This window comes from Malus sylvestris, chromosome 7, assembly GCF_916048215.2.
Source record: "Malus sylvestris chromosome 7, drMalSylv7.2, whole genome shotgun sequence".
Taxonomy (NCBI): domain Eukaryota; kingdom Viridiplantae; phylum Streptophyta; class Magnoliopsida; order Rosales; family Rosaceae; genus Malus; species Malus sylvestris.
Genome location: NC_062266.1, coordinates 9,098,828 through 9,114,459, shown reverse-complemented (window position 1 = coordinate 9,114,459; position 15,632 = coordinate 9,098,828). Strand labels below are relative to the sequence as shown.

General features: G+C 35.0%; 2 protein-coding genes across 6 annotated transcripts; both read left to right on the top strand.

The window, feature by feature from the left end:
• Window positions 1–234: 234 nt before the first annotated feature.
• Window positions 235–3,654, top strand: LOC126627857 (haloacid dehalogenase-like hydrolase domain-containing protein Sgpp). The gene is made up of 6 exons (XM_050297442.1): window positions 235–262; window positions 1,088–1,202; window positions 1,319–1,365; window positions 1,610–1,784; window positions 3,089–3,175; window positions 3,288–3,654. Exons 2-6 carry the CDS (start codon window positions 1,191–1,193, stop codon window positions 3,291–3,293), a joined length of 327 nt encoding a protein of 108 aa, XP_050153399.1. The 5' UTR covers window positions 235–262; window positions 1,088–1,190; the 3' UTR covers window positions 3,294–3,654.
• Window positions 3,655–9,301: 5,647 nt separating this feature from the next.
• LOC126627835 (RGS1-HXK1-interacting protein 1) lies at window positions 9,302–14,967 on the top strand. Of its 5 annotated transcripts, none has more exons than XM_050297404.1 (10): window positions 9,302–9,441; window positions 10,224–10,503; window positions 10,894–10,960; window positions 11,077–11,154; window positions 11,519–11,571; window positions 12,204–12,287; window positions 13,938–13,990; window positions 14,076–14,140; window positions 14,250–14,308; window positions 14,626–14,967. In XM_050297404.1, exons 2-10 carry the CDS (start codon window positions 10,264–10,266, stop codon window positions 14,713–14,715), a joined length of 789 nt encoding a protein of 262 aa, XP_050153361.1. In that variant the 5' UTR covers window positions 9,302–9,441; window positions 10,224–10,263; the 3' UTR covers window positions 14,716–14,967. The 5 variants fall into 5 exon arrangements, with proteins under 5 accessions (XP_050153361.1, XP_050153360.1, XP_050153359.1 ...); XM_050297403.1 differs by having other exon boundaries at window positions 9,302–9,485; window positions 10,240–10,503; XM_050297402.1 differs by having other exon boundaries at window positions 9,302–9,485; window positions 10,236–10,503.
• Window positions 14,968–15,632: the final 665 nt, after the last annotated feature.

Here is a 15,632-nt window from a genome sequence, read left to right as displayed (position 1 = left end):
CCTTTTATTTTATTCTTATTGTTAAAACTCAAAGTTTTCAAACCATTTTCATTAATTTCTTAAAATAAATAAAATAGTAGAGTGGAAAGAGCTCATGTCACATTCCATACTATGCTGGCTCTTCGTATCGTCTTCTTCGTTCTCACCACTTTCCCAAAACCCATCCCTATAAAACTGCAAATCACACACAGAACCCCACTAAATTCAGATCAACCTCACTAACAGTGGTGTCCCATTCGTCAAATGATCATCCACTCGATAGGTATTTCTTTTATTTTCTTGCTTTCTTAAATTTATTTTTACTCCTGGAAGCATCGTATCTAAGTTTCTTCTGCAAAGCACAATTTCCTGCCGATGTTGCATGAAGCAGTGTTTGTTCGAGTTTTCGTAATGCTACATGGAGGTATAATGGTTGAGCAAAATTTATATATTTAAGAGTGTTTGCCGTCCTTGTTCATAAGTTATGAACATTTTTAGTGTTGACCTTTAATGCAAAGCTTTCTGGTGTTTGAACTGTCTAACTAAAACCCTTATTTTTCCTCTTTGTTGTGGTTTGGCTTGGGGGATGGTGTCTCAGTGTCTGTCTAAGCATTTAAAAGGTGCTTGATATCCGATGGTTGACATGATATGTGAAATTATTTTGGAGTTCAAATTGGTAGGCTTGAGAATCGATGGTTGATATAATGGACAGTTCAAAAAGTTCGTTCCTTATCCTACCTTAACAAATATGTTCATTCTTATTCGTTCATAGCGTTCGACCCCTTCAGACTTTGGTCTTGGGACTAAGAGGAAATTTGATCGCAAATCTATTTGCCTTATGGTCACAGTGATAAGTTAGAAAAGTTATTTGTCTTCTGGTTACTTGTCATCAGCTTTACTTTGCCAACTTAGTATAGCTTAAACTCGAGAAAATGCTAAGCAGGACAAAAGGTCAAAAGGTCAAAAGCTCATAATCTTTCTTAGCACTACGATAATTTTCTGCATCCTATAATATCCATAGTTTAATTAAGAGTACTTTGTGAATGCAATTTGTGAAATGTTAATAGTCATCAAAATTGAGTAATCACCTTCCATTATGTGATGGCAGAAAATCTTATCTAGCTTGTGTCGCTCCTCTAGAAGCAATTCTATTTGATATTGATGGAACATTGTGTGATTCAGATCCCTTGCATTATTATGCTTACCATGAAATGCTTCAAGAAGTAGGCTTCTCTCTTTATTTCTCCCTCTCTCTCTATCATCCACACGCCCGTGCGCACACACACATGCACAAACACACTTAGCATTTTTCTCCGACTCACTCTTTGGTGTACCACAGGTAGGTTTTAATGGTGGGGTTCCTATCACTGAAGCCATGTTCCGAAGGTAACTTCAAAATTTGTCACGAAACTGCATGCTTGATATCAAATACATTTTTGGTATATAATGCCTTCGTATTATTTGTTGTACTTCTTCTGCGGATGGAAGGAAATTATCTTAAACTGTATAACTACAATCTTCCTCGACTAATAGGGAATTCTATTTCCTCATCGAGGTGTGGTATTATTTCTTTCAGATATAAGGACCCTATCTCTTGTCTCAGCTTGATTTACTGAGTGATATGTTGCAGATTGGTATCTGAAAAGGTAGAACCTGTTAAGGGCCTAGATAGTTTACGCCAACGGATTGAAAAACAAGGCTTGAGACGGGCTGCAGTAACAAATGCTTCAAGACTAAATGTCGAGCTAATATTATCAAAGTTGAAGCTCACAGATTTCTTTGAAATTCTTGTTCTTGGAGGGGAAAGTTAAATATCAGAGTGCGCAACGAACGAGATTAACAAAAAATAAGAATATTATTAAACAACCGAGAATGCCGGAACGGCTACAAAACCTTAAGAGACTACATTGTGAATAACTTGATCCTCAAACTAAATTACAAGCTCTATTTATAGAGCAATAAACCTAAGAAACCCTAATGCTTAAATGCCAAAAATACCCAACTACAAAATCAAATCAAATCTCTAATTAATTTCTTAAATAAACCAAATAAATTTCAACACCCCCCATCAAACTCATGGCGGTATACGTCATGAGGTTGCCAACAAGCAGATGCGAATGCAAGACTCCAAATTCCAGTGCTAGTGCCAGTGCTAATGCCAATACCAATGCCAATACCAATTCTAATGCCAATACCAATATCAATGCCGATGTCGATGCCAATTTCAATACGAAATTCCATCGGTGCAAGTACAAGATTCCAATGCCAGTGCCAGTGCAAGATTTCAATGCTAATGCCAATTGCGAACTCCAGAACAAACCTGAACAAGCAAGCAAAAAATCCAACTTTCGCAACGTTACTCGAGTAGTCACCAGTCCAAACACTCGAGCAATCGTCACGGAAAGCAACACCAAACCTCCCAATACAAGCGGCCTTAAAAACAACCAAACCACTCAAAAACAAACGACCACTATTTTCCCGATCCAACCTCAAACTTCACAACCTGAAAAGGACACATTGAAACCCACAAAAAATTCAAGATCCAAGGAACAACCTAGAGAGAGAAGAAACAAAACGACCCTAATATTTCTTTCATCCCCGTGTGGGCCTCCAAAAAAACAATCAAGCCTTTTTTTTTTCAGACTACTATGACTATCAATACCGAATTTCCAAAGACAAAAAAAGGAACATAAACAAAGTGACCCAGAAGAACAAAGGACACAGACCGAAGCGGAAGCGACAGCGTAATTGAGACCAAAACTAAACCAAAAGAACAAAAACTGACAAAACAAACTGATACCATACAAGAGCAGATTGGATCCAAAGGATCGAACCCGCTCTGATACCAAGTTGAATATCAGAGTGCGCAACGAATGAGATTAACAAAAAATAAGAATATTATTAAACAACCGAGAATGCCGGAACGGCTACAAAACCTTAAGAGACTACATTGTGAATAACTTGATCCTCAAACTAAATTACAAGCTCTATTTATAGAGCAATAAACCTAAGAAACCCTAATGCTTAAATGCCAAAAATACCCAACTACAAAATCAAATCAAATCTCTAATTAATTTCTTAAATAAACCAAATAAATTTCAACAGGGAATGCGTTCGAGCAAAACCATTTCCTGACCCTTACTTGACGGCGCCTGAAACGCTTAAACTGTCAAATAAGCATGCTTTCATCTTTGAGGTTTAGCTCTCAGAACTTTGTGCCTTGCCATTAACAATAGCATTTGATCTCCAGTTAAATTTTGGCATACCTTGCACCAATCTTTGTTCTATTTTTGGTTATTCTGTTTCAGGAGTGAAAGCTGGAGTATCAACCGGAATGCCGGTAGTGGGTTGAGGCACAAGGAATCCCGAGGAAGCGTTGATTAGTGCCGGAGCCTCTTTCGTTGTTAAAGATTTCGACGACCCAAAACTGTGGGAAGCACTGGAAGAGAATGTGAGGAAGGCAGAGTAACAACACTTACAACTTGATATGGCAATGACAAAGAACAATGATAAAGTAGCAGAAGGTTTAAAGCTTAATTTATAGACACTAGCACATACACTCACAAATGTGTGTGAATAATTTCGTTTCATTTTTTATTTTTTTCATTAAGAAGTGTGATTAGTTTTAAAGTAAAAGTTATGAAATGTGGCACAATGATGGGCAGTTTCTTCAAATGTGGGCGTATTTGTTTTAGGGGTGTGATATGCACACGCTCATTTTTACTTCTCACGCACCTTTTTAATTTTTGGTCATCTGATCGGATGAATTGAAGAATATCAAATGACAAAAATTAACGAAGGGTGTGTGAGAAGTTAAAAATAGTGTGTGGATGGCACACCCTCTTTTTTTATTTGTTATTTAAATAGGGCATGCTATGTTTACATGGTTGTGAGGTTGGTGTAAAAAAACATCAAAATTTTTGTTGCATCTAACTACTAAATTGCACATATTTTTAATTTTTGTTCAATTTTGGTGAGAGGTTAAAATGGTAATTTCCTGAAATCTTAGTTAACAAACAAGTTCTATTAATAGCCAGTATAGATTATAGTATTATGGAACAGGGACATCCCCATGAAATATGTTGATCCTGCTCTGTGTTCAAGTTCAAATGACGCTTGCCGATAGGAGATTAGGACGCATTGGTATTCGTATCCTTTTTAGTTTTGCGATGCTGGTGGTGTTTAAAATGTTATAAAAATATATACATACAAGAAACAAAGTTTATAGAAGCTAGATTTATATACACAAGTTCATAGTTATCAAAAGATTGGCAATGCTCAATTACTCATTGTTCAAAAGGTAATTATATGGACAAGGTCGAAATATCAGTCAAATAAAAACGTCTAAAATCGAATACAAAATTGTAAATCGTGCATAGTGCGCGTGATTGGAATAAACAAAAAGATCTTTCGCTAAATTTTCTGCTAAATTATCCCATGATTGGCTAGAATGCCATCTAAATAAACTCATAAAGTTACATTATTATAGCAAGTAAAATTATAAACCTGCAAAAACTCAAGAAAATTAGAAATTAATATGTAGAGATATCCTCAAACATACTGCTCTCGTGAAAATAGGAATTACTTTGCATTGTACATTATAAATGTAAGGAGGACTGATCACTTGTTTAACTTGCATTTCAACTAACACAACAATGTCTAAGAAAAATTACACATTTTTAAAAATAAAATTTGTTTTTAGTATTTAAATATTTTTAATCTCAATGATAATGTTTAATTAGATTTGTGAAGCCCAATTATGTGCCACGGTAGGATGTAACAGAAGTTTTCCCACAATTATAAAGCAAATGGTGCATAGATTTTCGACACTCATTTTCATATATTATCAATTTTAAGAATTATTTTAGAAGCTATTTGTGATAAAAAAAATTAAAAAAAAATAAACTTCAATTTTAATATTAAGGGGGTGTATTCAATTAGGAATTTGAGAGATTTTAATAGATTTATAAATCCATGGATTTTTATGGAGTTTAATTGATTTTTAGAAATTTCATGTAAAATTTTGATTCAATTTCTTCGAAATCTCATGGGAAAATGTGAGATTTGTGAATGTTTAAAATATACTACAAAATCTCTCTAATTTCCTCTAATTCTTCAACATTTCCAAATTTGTTAAAAACAAATTCTTATTGAAGTTATAAACTTCTTTAAAATCCTAATCAAATACACCCATATGTATAAGGATTTTAATAAACTATCTTAAAATCATGATTGAATACACGTTGAATTTCAAAAATGGATCTTTTGATATAGGCGCCTCAGTTTTGAATTTTCTAAATCGAAAATCCATGTCTTTTAGTGATTTGATTAAACTTTTTTTATTTATCATAATTTTGATGCTATATGCGCATTATATTGTAACAAATTTCCTATAATCTAGCCTTTTGATTACACTCTTCTCCGTTAGAGATAATTGTAAAAAAAAAAAAAGGTTGGTTAGATTCAAAATTATCTTCACAATAATTGTGACATCCCACATCACACAGGAGAGTGGATCCTGTAAGCTTTATATGTATATTCTCATCTCTATTTAGCACGAGGCCTTTTGGGGACTCACTAGTTTCGGGTTCCATCGGAACTCCGAAATTAAGCGAGTAGCGCGCGAGAGCAATCCCATGATGAGTGACCCAGTGGGAAGTTCTCGTGTGAGTTCCCAGAAACAAAACTGTGAGGCATGGTCGGGGCCCAAAGCGGACAATATCGTGTTACGGTGGGAGTTGAGTCTGGGATGTGGTAAGGGCCCAGGTCGGGATGTGACAATAATGCTACAATTTAACAATAATTATCTACGATTTAAGATATTTTCTTTCTAAAATAAATAGTTTAATATAATTTTAAATCCCTCAAAATCAAGTGTACCAAAATAAGCTTTTCTTTTAGTACGTTAAGAGAAGATAGGATTGAAAATAATATAAATGACACACCCCGACCGAGGCCAAGGCATGCTGGCCATCATGTGAGAGTGACGTAGCCATGTGCACAGTGCGGAAGCGATAAAGATAGAAAATATACGAATAATTAAAAACTACATTTAGGGAGTACACTACTAATAAGAAGTGATAGGAGTTAGTTACAACCGTAAACTCACTTAATCAGAGCATAATAAGTCTAGGTGCAGTCCAATAGGACAAGTACTAGTTACACAGTACCAGGAATGTCCTACTATAATATAGAATAGTCAGAACATCCAACGTCCTCGAGCCACCAACAACTTACTTAAAACCTGGAGGGGCGCAAAATAGAAAACGTGAGTGGGCAAAAACAAATATTTTACAAAATCATTTCATTTATCAATATACTAACCCTTCGCTGTAAAACATGTATAATTTTCCCAGAATCAAGATATAAGCATATACATATATATATATATATATATATATATATATATATGAAACCATATCAATTCAGTTCATGTTTCACATAATCATATTCATAGGTATAAATGCCATGCCAAGATATAATAGAGTAAACAATTCAGGTAAGAATAATTTCATAGAATTGTGATATGTTAGCCGGAACTCCTGTGGTAGTCTGTACGGCTGAATTCATAGCTCAAACTCAATCTAGTCGGAGTCACTACTATGACTTATACGGCGATATACTGCACATAAGTCGGAACCATTGAAAAGGGTTTGTACAACAAGATTGGGTGAAATATAATTATGCTCGATTCTATTCTCTTATAATAGCCGGGCGATAAATCGCTAGTCACCTACGAGTCAGAAACATAATAAGGCATGTACGACAAGAATGTGCACTTAAGTTGGATCCAATATGAGCATATAGTGCGGGAGGTGACGTAAATAAACAGGCATGTACCCCATATCTCTGGCTAATTCACAATCACCCTAGGTGCAGCTTTATGAGCTCAACATTACTTAATCACATATCACATATCACATCATCGATGATTCACACAACCAAACATAACTTACCTGAACTCACATGTGCCTCCACAGCACCACATTTATATATATATATATATATATATATATATATATATATATATATATATACAACCATGCAATGCATATTAAAAATATAGAAGCATTTGACATATTATTTCAAAGCATACTTTCTTTAAAATGCATTTTTGCGAAATATATCAAGTATATAAATATATACTGAAAACAAAAGCCCACTCACTGATATGTCGAAGGGTCGTAGCCCCCGAGTCGTCCGTGGATACGCTCGTCCTCGGGATAAGCCTCACCTATATGCGAATTAACTATAAAAACGTTATTTTTAAAGCACATAGGCAATACTAGCTAATAACTTCTCATACATTGCTCAAAATAGGTATATGAATATACCACAGTGATCTACACAACCTCATAATCATCCCCATATTTTTAGAAATATTTTTGGACCTTCCACGCGCCACCACGCACTGGCAAAGGCACGGCAAAACTCACCCCCACGCGCGGCCCAAACCTAACGGATTCCATAACCACCGTTACGGAATATTCCGTTAAACCTAACAGATTCCGTCACATCTGACTGACGGCGTGAGAATATTCCGTCATACTTGACGGAATATTTCTTCACCTCCTACCTCCAGCTTCGGCGACCGTCGCCGGCGCCGGAAACTGGGCAAAACTTCAAACTCACTATTCTCCTTCATTTCTTCACCATTTTTCATGCAATTGGTACCAAAATGAAGCTAATAACATGTAGAATCACGTTATACTACGTTTAAGCCTTGAATTCCACTAGAATCTACCTGAGGAAGCTCGATAATCCGGTCGACTTGAAAAGCTTTGATCGACGTCCAAACTCTACTAACGAACTAGCACAAGGCTCGTGAGGATCTCCTTAAGCCTTCTATGTGCTTAGAATTCCCTGAAAATCGAAGAATAAAAGTTGCATGAACAGTACATGGAATCGGACTTTGTGGTTCCACATGAAATCTAATGTAACCTTACCTATATTTGGTACCTTTGAACTCGCAAGGACCTTAGGAACACAATGGTACCATTTTCAACCTCAATCTGCAAGGTTTGGGGTGTTCTTGCCCTTGTCCGTACGTAAGAGGGAAGAGAGAGAGTGAGAGTCTAAGAGGGGTGAGAGGACACGGGGGAGAGAAAAGAGAGAGTGTGTGTGTGGCCTAGGATTGGTCAACCACCAAAAAGAACATAACTTAATCCTAATTGGTTCCAAACAATTAGGATTTTAAGAATATTAACCCAAAGCTACCCTTAAACCACATTACACAACTAATGTTCAAGGGTATTTTCGTCAATTCACACCGTCGATAAATATATATTTGGGACGGGCTGTGACAATAAACATACCAATACACAATGTGTACAAAATAAAACGTACCAAAATAAAAATAATGTATCAATATTAACAATATGTATCAAATCAAACGTACCAAAATTACAAATAAACATACAAATTAATAATTTTTGTAAATTCAAATGTACCCGCATATAATATATATGTAATGTATTGTACCTAACAATAATTCATCAACAATCATACTTAAAAAAAAAAACAACAAAAAAAAAATTTCACAAAAAAATTGAAAAATTACACAAAGCTTTTATGTTGATCACCAACTATTTGGAAAAGAAAAAACCATTTAAAAAAATAAATAATATTAAATGTTTGCATAACAAAAAAAAAAAAAAAAACTATGGTCGAAAAAAACATATTTGGAAGAAGAGAATATATAGTTTAATTACTAATATCTCCATTAAATAAGGAAAAATGCATCATGCAGATAAAATGATAAATTAAAAAATTATTTTAATTTAAAAAAATAAAAATGATTATTAATCAAAACGCTTTAATTAAATTTTAAAAAAGCACAAATATTTAATTTAAATGATATAAAAAACTATAGAAAATTATAATTTTTCGAAAACTCACTTAAAATCTTAATTAAATATCCATGAATTCATTAAAAAAAATTAAAACCCCTTAAAATCTTAATAATACACAACCTTACACTATGTTTGGATGATGAAAATAAACTTGAAATTTGGATAAAAGTCAGAATTTATAAATTGACATGCATCAATTTCCTTGTTTGGATTTATAACATAGAAATTTAGAATTTCAGTGTGGAAAAAAAACTTCGAATTTGGGGCCTCCAATTTCCAAGTTTAAATTCCATGTAAATAGGTGTCATTTTCCAATTTATATGATTGAGAGTTTAAAATTAAAAAATTCCGTTTTCAATTTCATTGTTCTTTTAAATTAACCAAACAACAAAATTCACAAATTTTAAAAAATAAAATCTCTCTATGTCAATTTCTGCAATTTTAAAATTTAATCTTAAATTTGTGTTAGTGTAACGCGTATAGGATGGACAAAATCCCCGCGCGGGACTCTCTTATCGCCGCCCCTTTCTCATCAGTACAAGAAGCTCCTTCCTCTCGATTTGCATCCTAAGAAACCAGGGCCATCAGGACCCTTCTCACCAAGCATCGGGTACGGCTGATCTCCATCCCATTTGAACCCGATTTATAATTTCGGTAATTATGCCTCTTCCCTTTTCTCTTTCTACAATTTCGTGAATTGGGTTTTTGTATCTGGATAATTTCGTGAATTGAGCTCATCTGATTTCAATTGGAGTTTATCGTGATTATTTTTCTGATTATTTGGGTATTAATTGGGTTTGGGATTGATGTGGGATTTGATTATTTTCCGATTGGGTTTGGGATTTGATTATTGTTTGGGTATAATTGGGTTTGTGATTTCATTATTTTCTGATTATTTGGGTATTAAAGCTTGGTTTTGAAAATATTCATGTTCCTCATATATTCTATGTGACAATTTATCTGCACTTCCGGTTATTTGTGAGACAATGCTGGGGTACAATTCCTTTTTTCTGCTTTGCAAATGAGTTCTGTTTCTGCTTGCTTTTCTGGGGTACAGTGTGGGTTTGCGGTTTTTAGCCGAAAGTCTCTTACTTTGCAATCTCTGGTTTTGAAGAGTTACTGGAGAGGAAGAGCTAAAGCTTCTTCATTTTCATTAATTTTCTTTTAAAATATTTCGGTCCAGAATGTTTCTTTTTTCCTATTTTGCTAAGCATGAAGCTCTATTTCCAGATTGTCTCTTTAAGTTATTCATGTTTTAATTTTCTGTAGATCTGTTGTTCGAATCCAGTGTTTGGTAGATCTATGGGTTTCGTTAGATATTGGTTCTGTAATTTAGTTTGAAATATTTCAATATTTGGAGTAATTTGTTGTACTAATCAGTGTTTGAGATAGATTTAATTTAAGACAGTGAAGAAACTCGACTGCATCAGCAATGGCGACGGTGCCGGAAACCTCGTCGGAAGAGAATCCAACCCTATCACACAGCAATTCCATAAGCCACAGTCCCCAACCCCTAGACCAACTTGCCACACCATGGGTCGACTATGCCGTCGAGCAGGCTCGGATTTACCAGAAGAACGTTGAAGAAACCTTCGAATCCGCCGTTGCAGCTTCTAGGTCACGTCTCTCCGAGATTCGAGCAACCTCCGCCGCTCATTTCAGCCAAACTATTGTAAGGAGACAAATTCCCCTCAACTTTTGCTGAGCTTACGAATTTTGGTAAATTGAGATTGCTTGGCACAGAGGGAACTAACAAAAGTTTTTTTATTTTTTCACTTTGTATTACGTAATTTAGATTATCTAATAGTTAATGAAACTTTCAAAAGTTTAGATTGTTAATTTTATAATTTTATGAGGAAAAAATTGTGAAAAGAAATGTGGTTTGTAATTGTGTATTGTTTTGTGCATAGTGTTGATTCCGATAATTCAGAATTATTTGCACCATGCCGAAAGTATTGCATTTGGGCATTATTTTCCATCAACACACACGAATCATTAGTTACTTGGAGAAAGTTCTAGTTGATGATGAGTATACTTATTTGAGTTGAATGTGTGAATGCAGAACTCTCTGGAAGATATCAAATCTAATTGTGCTGCTTATGAGGAACTTTTATTTGGGAAGATTAAAGGTAACTGTTGGTTTATCATTTTTTTCCTTTGAGAAGACGAAAGTAGAGTTTCCCATTTCTTTTTGTTTACATTGTTGATTATTTTAGAAGTTTATATTTACACTTTTTTGGTGCAGAGGGTGTTCATGTTGCAGCTTCAAATCCCATGATTACAGCTGGAGTTGCAACTGGATTGGGGTTTCTGCTTCTGAAAAGTATGCATTAATTTCATCGGCAGATTCTGTCAATATCGGTTTTTGAATGGTTGCGTGCATTCAAACTTTGATTGCTATGTAGTCCACATAACGATATCCTTTAGTACTTACTCTAGTAGGTAACTAATCTAAGAAAACCTGAGATGTTAAATCTCATGGATGCTACTAATTATAGATGACCGGCAACACTTGAAGTTTTATAGCAGGCAATTTTAGTATATTAGATTCCATGATAATACTGTATGTGGACTACATTGTAGATCTAATCACAATTTAAGATGTAAAAAGTTTTACTTAATATCAAGTATCAATCCTTGGTCATTACCCAATTTTTAGTTATTTATTTATTTGTGTCTACCTGCAGGACCACGACGCCTCTTGTACCACAAAGCCTTGCGCCTTTTTGTGAGCGAAGAGGTAAGCATGGACTGTTTAAACTTTAAATACACATTCAATTGCATTGTTAGAATCACCAACACCTTTCAGAAAGAGGGTGAATCTTCATATTTAGTGCATTGTGTAGCTATGTGACAATGACCAAGAGATGACTAGAGTTTAATATGATATTCGTTATTCCATACTCTGACAATACTTGGTTCGTACGTCAATTTTTGAGATCAATGACCAGCTAGCTAATGTTAGTGGCCTTTTCTGAAACTTGTTTCCAACAGTCTGAGCATTCTTTTGTCCAATATTTAGGTAGTTTCATTATTACTCTTATTTGTAATGAATCAAAGAAAACAAGAACATGGTGAGGGGAAGAAAAGTCAGAACCATGAAGACCTTTTTCCTCTAGAGCCAATTAAGGTGACATGGTAATAATCCCAAAAGTTGGCAGTATAATGTGCATTTTAGAAGGGAAGTTTATGTGAGAAACTAATTTCATAGGAAAAAATTAACGACAATTCAACTAAGTTAACAAAAGATTTTTGTGGCATGATGCGAGAAAACAAGGCTTAAAACTCATGGAACTGTATTGTAGCAAGCACATGATGCATAGTCATAATATCATACATGGGGTTTGCTTCAGCACTTGTTTCTTTGTGCAGTCTTTACTTTCTAGAGCTGATGCCAAAGTAAAGGAGTTGCGACATTCAATTGATCTTCTAAAGGCTGAAAGTGAAAAATTAGAGGTGAACTCTCTCTCTCTCTCACACACACACACACACACACACAGAGTCATTCACTGTTACAAAATCTGTTGCTCGTTTGTGCCTTGTGCAAGGGAATTCTTACTGATATAGATTATATCAGAGAAACTCTCTTGCAAAGGAAATATATGAAGAATATTGGACGTCCATACTAGTATAGGATGTATGAATTGAATACCGAGTAGCATAATCAACAAGAAAAATAGTTTTTTCCTGAAAATAAGATGTGTTGCTTTTCTTTAGCTCCAAAATTTAGCAAACATAGGGTTGTCACTGGCATAAGAACCTTGAGATGATTTTGAAATTTTCATTTTCTCTTTGAATTTACCATATCAGATGTTTGAGAAATAGCAACTAGAAGTGCCAATTGAACAGTCTACCTGAGTAGTTAGCTAAACTGTACCAAAAGGTAGCCACTGACTCCGACAGAACCGTACATGCACAAACTGGAAAACCTTGGGGTTCAAAGGTTTGATTGTCACCTCAAAAATTGTGACAATAAATGTTAAAGATTTTTCTATGAGCGTCGTTAAAGTTTGAGGTAGATATCTGATCATTCATATGCCACCTGACAATGAATGGGGAAGATTTCCTTTTCCAAGGGCAGCCTATTGAATTAATGTGCAAGAAAAACTTTATTGTAACAACTTTAGAAGGATGGTATCAGTCTTCTATTAACATGTGGAAAATATGACGGAATGATCGAAATATAAAACTTGAGTCGAAAATAGGTTTTGCGTTCTGGGTGAAAGATGTAGGTTTTGCATTAATGAAGGGAAAGAAAGAAAGGGTAAGCAAAGTGTTTGCATAGTGGAATGTCCTGATCGATATTGTGCTTTAACAAAATGAGGAGGATGGAATCATTTTTCTATTAACATGAGAAAGAAATTAAAAATGATGATGTAACTTGAAGTTGAAGGATGAAGTAGTTTCAAAAGGCAGACGTACATTCTGGTTAATGGATTATATTTGTGCATTAATAAATGGAAAAAAATAATTCTTAAAAGAATTAAAGGATGATTAATTGCTTGAATAATAGAATGCTATTATGCCCAGTTTAATAGTTTGCGCCCAGTTTCTTGTCTGTCTACCTTGAGACCTGGAAGGGCAGGGAGGGATTGATATGGTAACGTGACAAATTTATGAAGTTGTTCTAGTGGGGTATTCCGAGGGTGCTAATCATATGCATTTGCCATTTAGTTAATGTCTTGTAGGCATGCATCAGTAGGCAACAGCTTCTTCGAAGACTTTGGCTGCTAGCTGTGAGAAAAGAATTATTGTAATGTTAGTTCAGGCAGTCAGATTGGTCATCATTTCTTGGAGTGACATTAGGTTTAACCTGGGCAAGCAGTTTAGTATCATTTGAATTGCAAGAGCTACTTCAACCCAAAAACTGAAGAGTTGATTGTGAGAAACTAATTTGTTCGAATATTGATATAAATGAATGAGTGAAGGACAAGAAGTAAACCCTGCAATGATCATGAAAGAACCAAAATTAATTAGACTAAATAAAGATTACAGAGAAAATTGCCTTTCCTGCTCTGAGTTTCTAGCCTGCTTTAGTGCTCATCGTGTTTAATCTGAGGAAGCATATCTAGAAATTGAAGTCATGGGTATGGTTATTGTTTGCAGAAGCGGGCATTACATGCTGAAGAGGAATTGACAAGGGGAAGGACAAAACTCAGGTTTGCATTTATAAAAGTGGAGCAATTTATAATTCACTCCCATTGCCGTAGCACTTACTTTTTATGTCCAAATTTCTATTTGCAGACAAACAGGGAAACAAATCCAAAGTGTGATTCGCTCAGCTTATAAGGCTGAAAGACAAGCAGCAGGTATGCAAAACCTTTTGACTCTAGAGTTTGATAACATTAAGCAGTTAAAAGGGGAGGCGAATGAGACATTTTGCTTCTGTTGCTTGAACATTGTTTTTCATTCTATCAGGTTTGAAAGATATCCTTGGAGAGCTTCCCAGAAGAGAAGCAGCTGTGTTTCGGTCACAAGTGAGTTAGTTGATCATAGTATTGCACTTACTCATTTCTTCCTTATCCAGAAGTCGAAAACATATATCTTAAAGACATAAAAGTTAAAACTCATAAATACGAAATCCACTAAAGAAAACAGATCTTTGAAGAGGTTTATCGCCTTGGGAAAGCATGTTACTCACATAGACAGTTCACTGAAAATAAAGACAATGGACGAGATAGAAAAAAGAAATTTCTCCATCCATGTCCCATGTTTCTGCTTATCCACTGGTTTGTATAAAATTCCTTGTTGCGAATTTCACATAAATGCTAATCTTGGGTTGTCTCGCTTGCAGGTTTCCAAACTAGCTACGGAGGCAAAGAAAGAAAGGAATGCTTTGTCAAAGGAGGTCACAAAAATTAGCAATTATGGGATCTCAGTCTGAGAATTCTCACTTGCATTCCGTCGTTAGAATGTACCTCATCAAAAGTGTTAATAATTGAACTAACTGCAGTACTTGGAGCAATCCGTGCTCATGAGTTTTGTACAAGGCGATATTGCTTAAGACTACAAATGTCAGCGTCACGTTAGGACTATGGAGATAAAAGTTTGAGAGTGATAAGTTGAACCACAGGCTTGTTAATTAACAACAAAACTTGCCCAACTTGCCGGGCAGTCTCACTAAATTTTTGTTGGAGTCACGAGTTCTTAGCTTTATCTTGACCATTATCAAAGTCTAATGCTCTCAAACATCAAACATTAGGTCATGCCCACTTTGTCCATGTTTGAGTATCTGAACTGAAAGAAATGGAAAAATCCTCTCTTCCGGTGCGGTGACTTGAGCACTCCATTTGTAGCCTCGCATATTTCTCTTCCAGAGTTTTGAGTGTCTCTCATGCATTTGATGCAAGTACTAGATTTAATCCTAATCCTAGTAGGAATACCTCCCTATATATGTATAATCTTGTGTATTCGACCAAAAAAAAGAAATACATACATAATTTTGTGTATGTTCAAAGAACACTACCTCCTCAAATTGAAACATAACAGGTCTTATTTAAAAATTAAATAAAAGATAAGTAAATCCATTATAACCTCTCTCAACCCCAGGAGGATCGTCTCTGGATCTTTTTTTATGAGGATCTGGGAATCCTTAAATCGTGTCCATTCATCGTATATAGTGCGGTCAGTTTTTGTCAAGTACTATTCATATTTAATTTAAAATAAAAATATTTAAAATGATTTATATCGCACAATGTATGATGAACGGGCACGATTTAAGGATCTCTAGAATCCTCACAAAGAGGATCCGGAAAGGATCCTTATTCCTCTCAAGCACACCCTACGAGCGTGCACAATTTG

Coding starts and splice junctions, on each gene's coding strand:
- LOC126627835 (XM_050297404.1), top strand. CDS start 10,264: ATGGCGACGGTGCCGGAAACCTCGTCGGAAGAGAATCCAACCCTATCA. Junction 10,961..11,076: donor TTTATTTGGGAAGATTAAAG/GTAACTGTTGGT, acceptor TTTTTGGTGCAG/AGGGTGTTCATGTTGCAGCT. Junction 11,155..11,518: donor GGGGTTTCTGCTTCTGAAAA/GTATGCATTAAT, acceptor GTCTACCTGCAG/GACCACGACGCCTCTTGTAC.
- LOC126627857 (XM_050297442.1), top strand. Junction 1,366..1,609: donor ACTGAAGCCATGTTCCGAAG/GTAACTTCAAAA, acceptor GATATGTTGCAG/ATTGGTATCTGAAAAGGTAG. Junction 1,785..3,088: donor TTCTTGTTCTTGGAGGGGAA/AGTTAAATATCA, acceptor TTCAACAGGGAA/TGCGTTCGAGCAAAACCATT.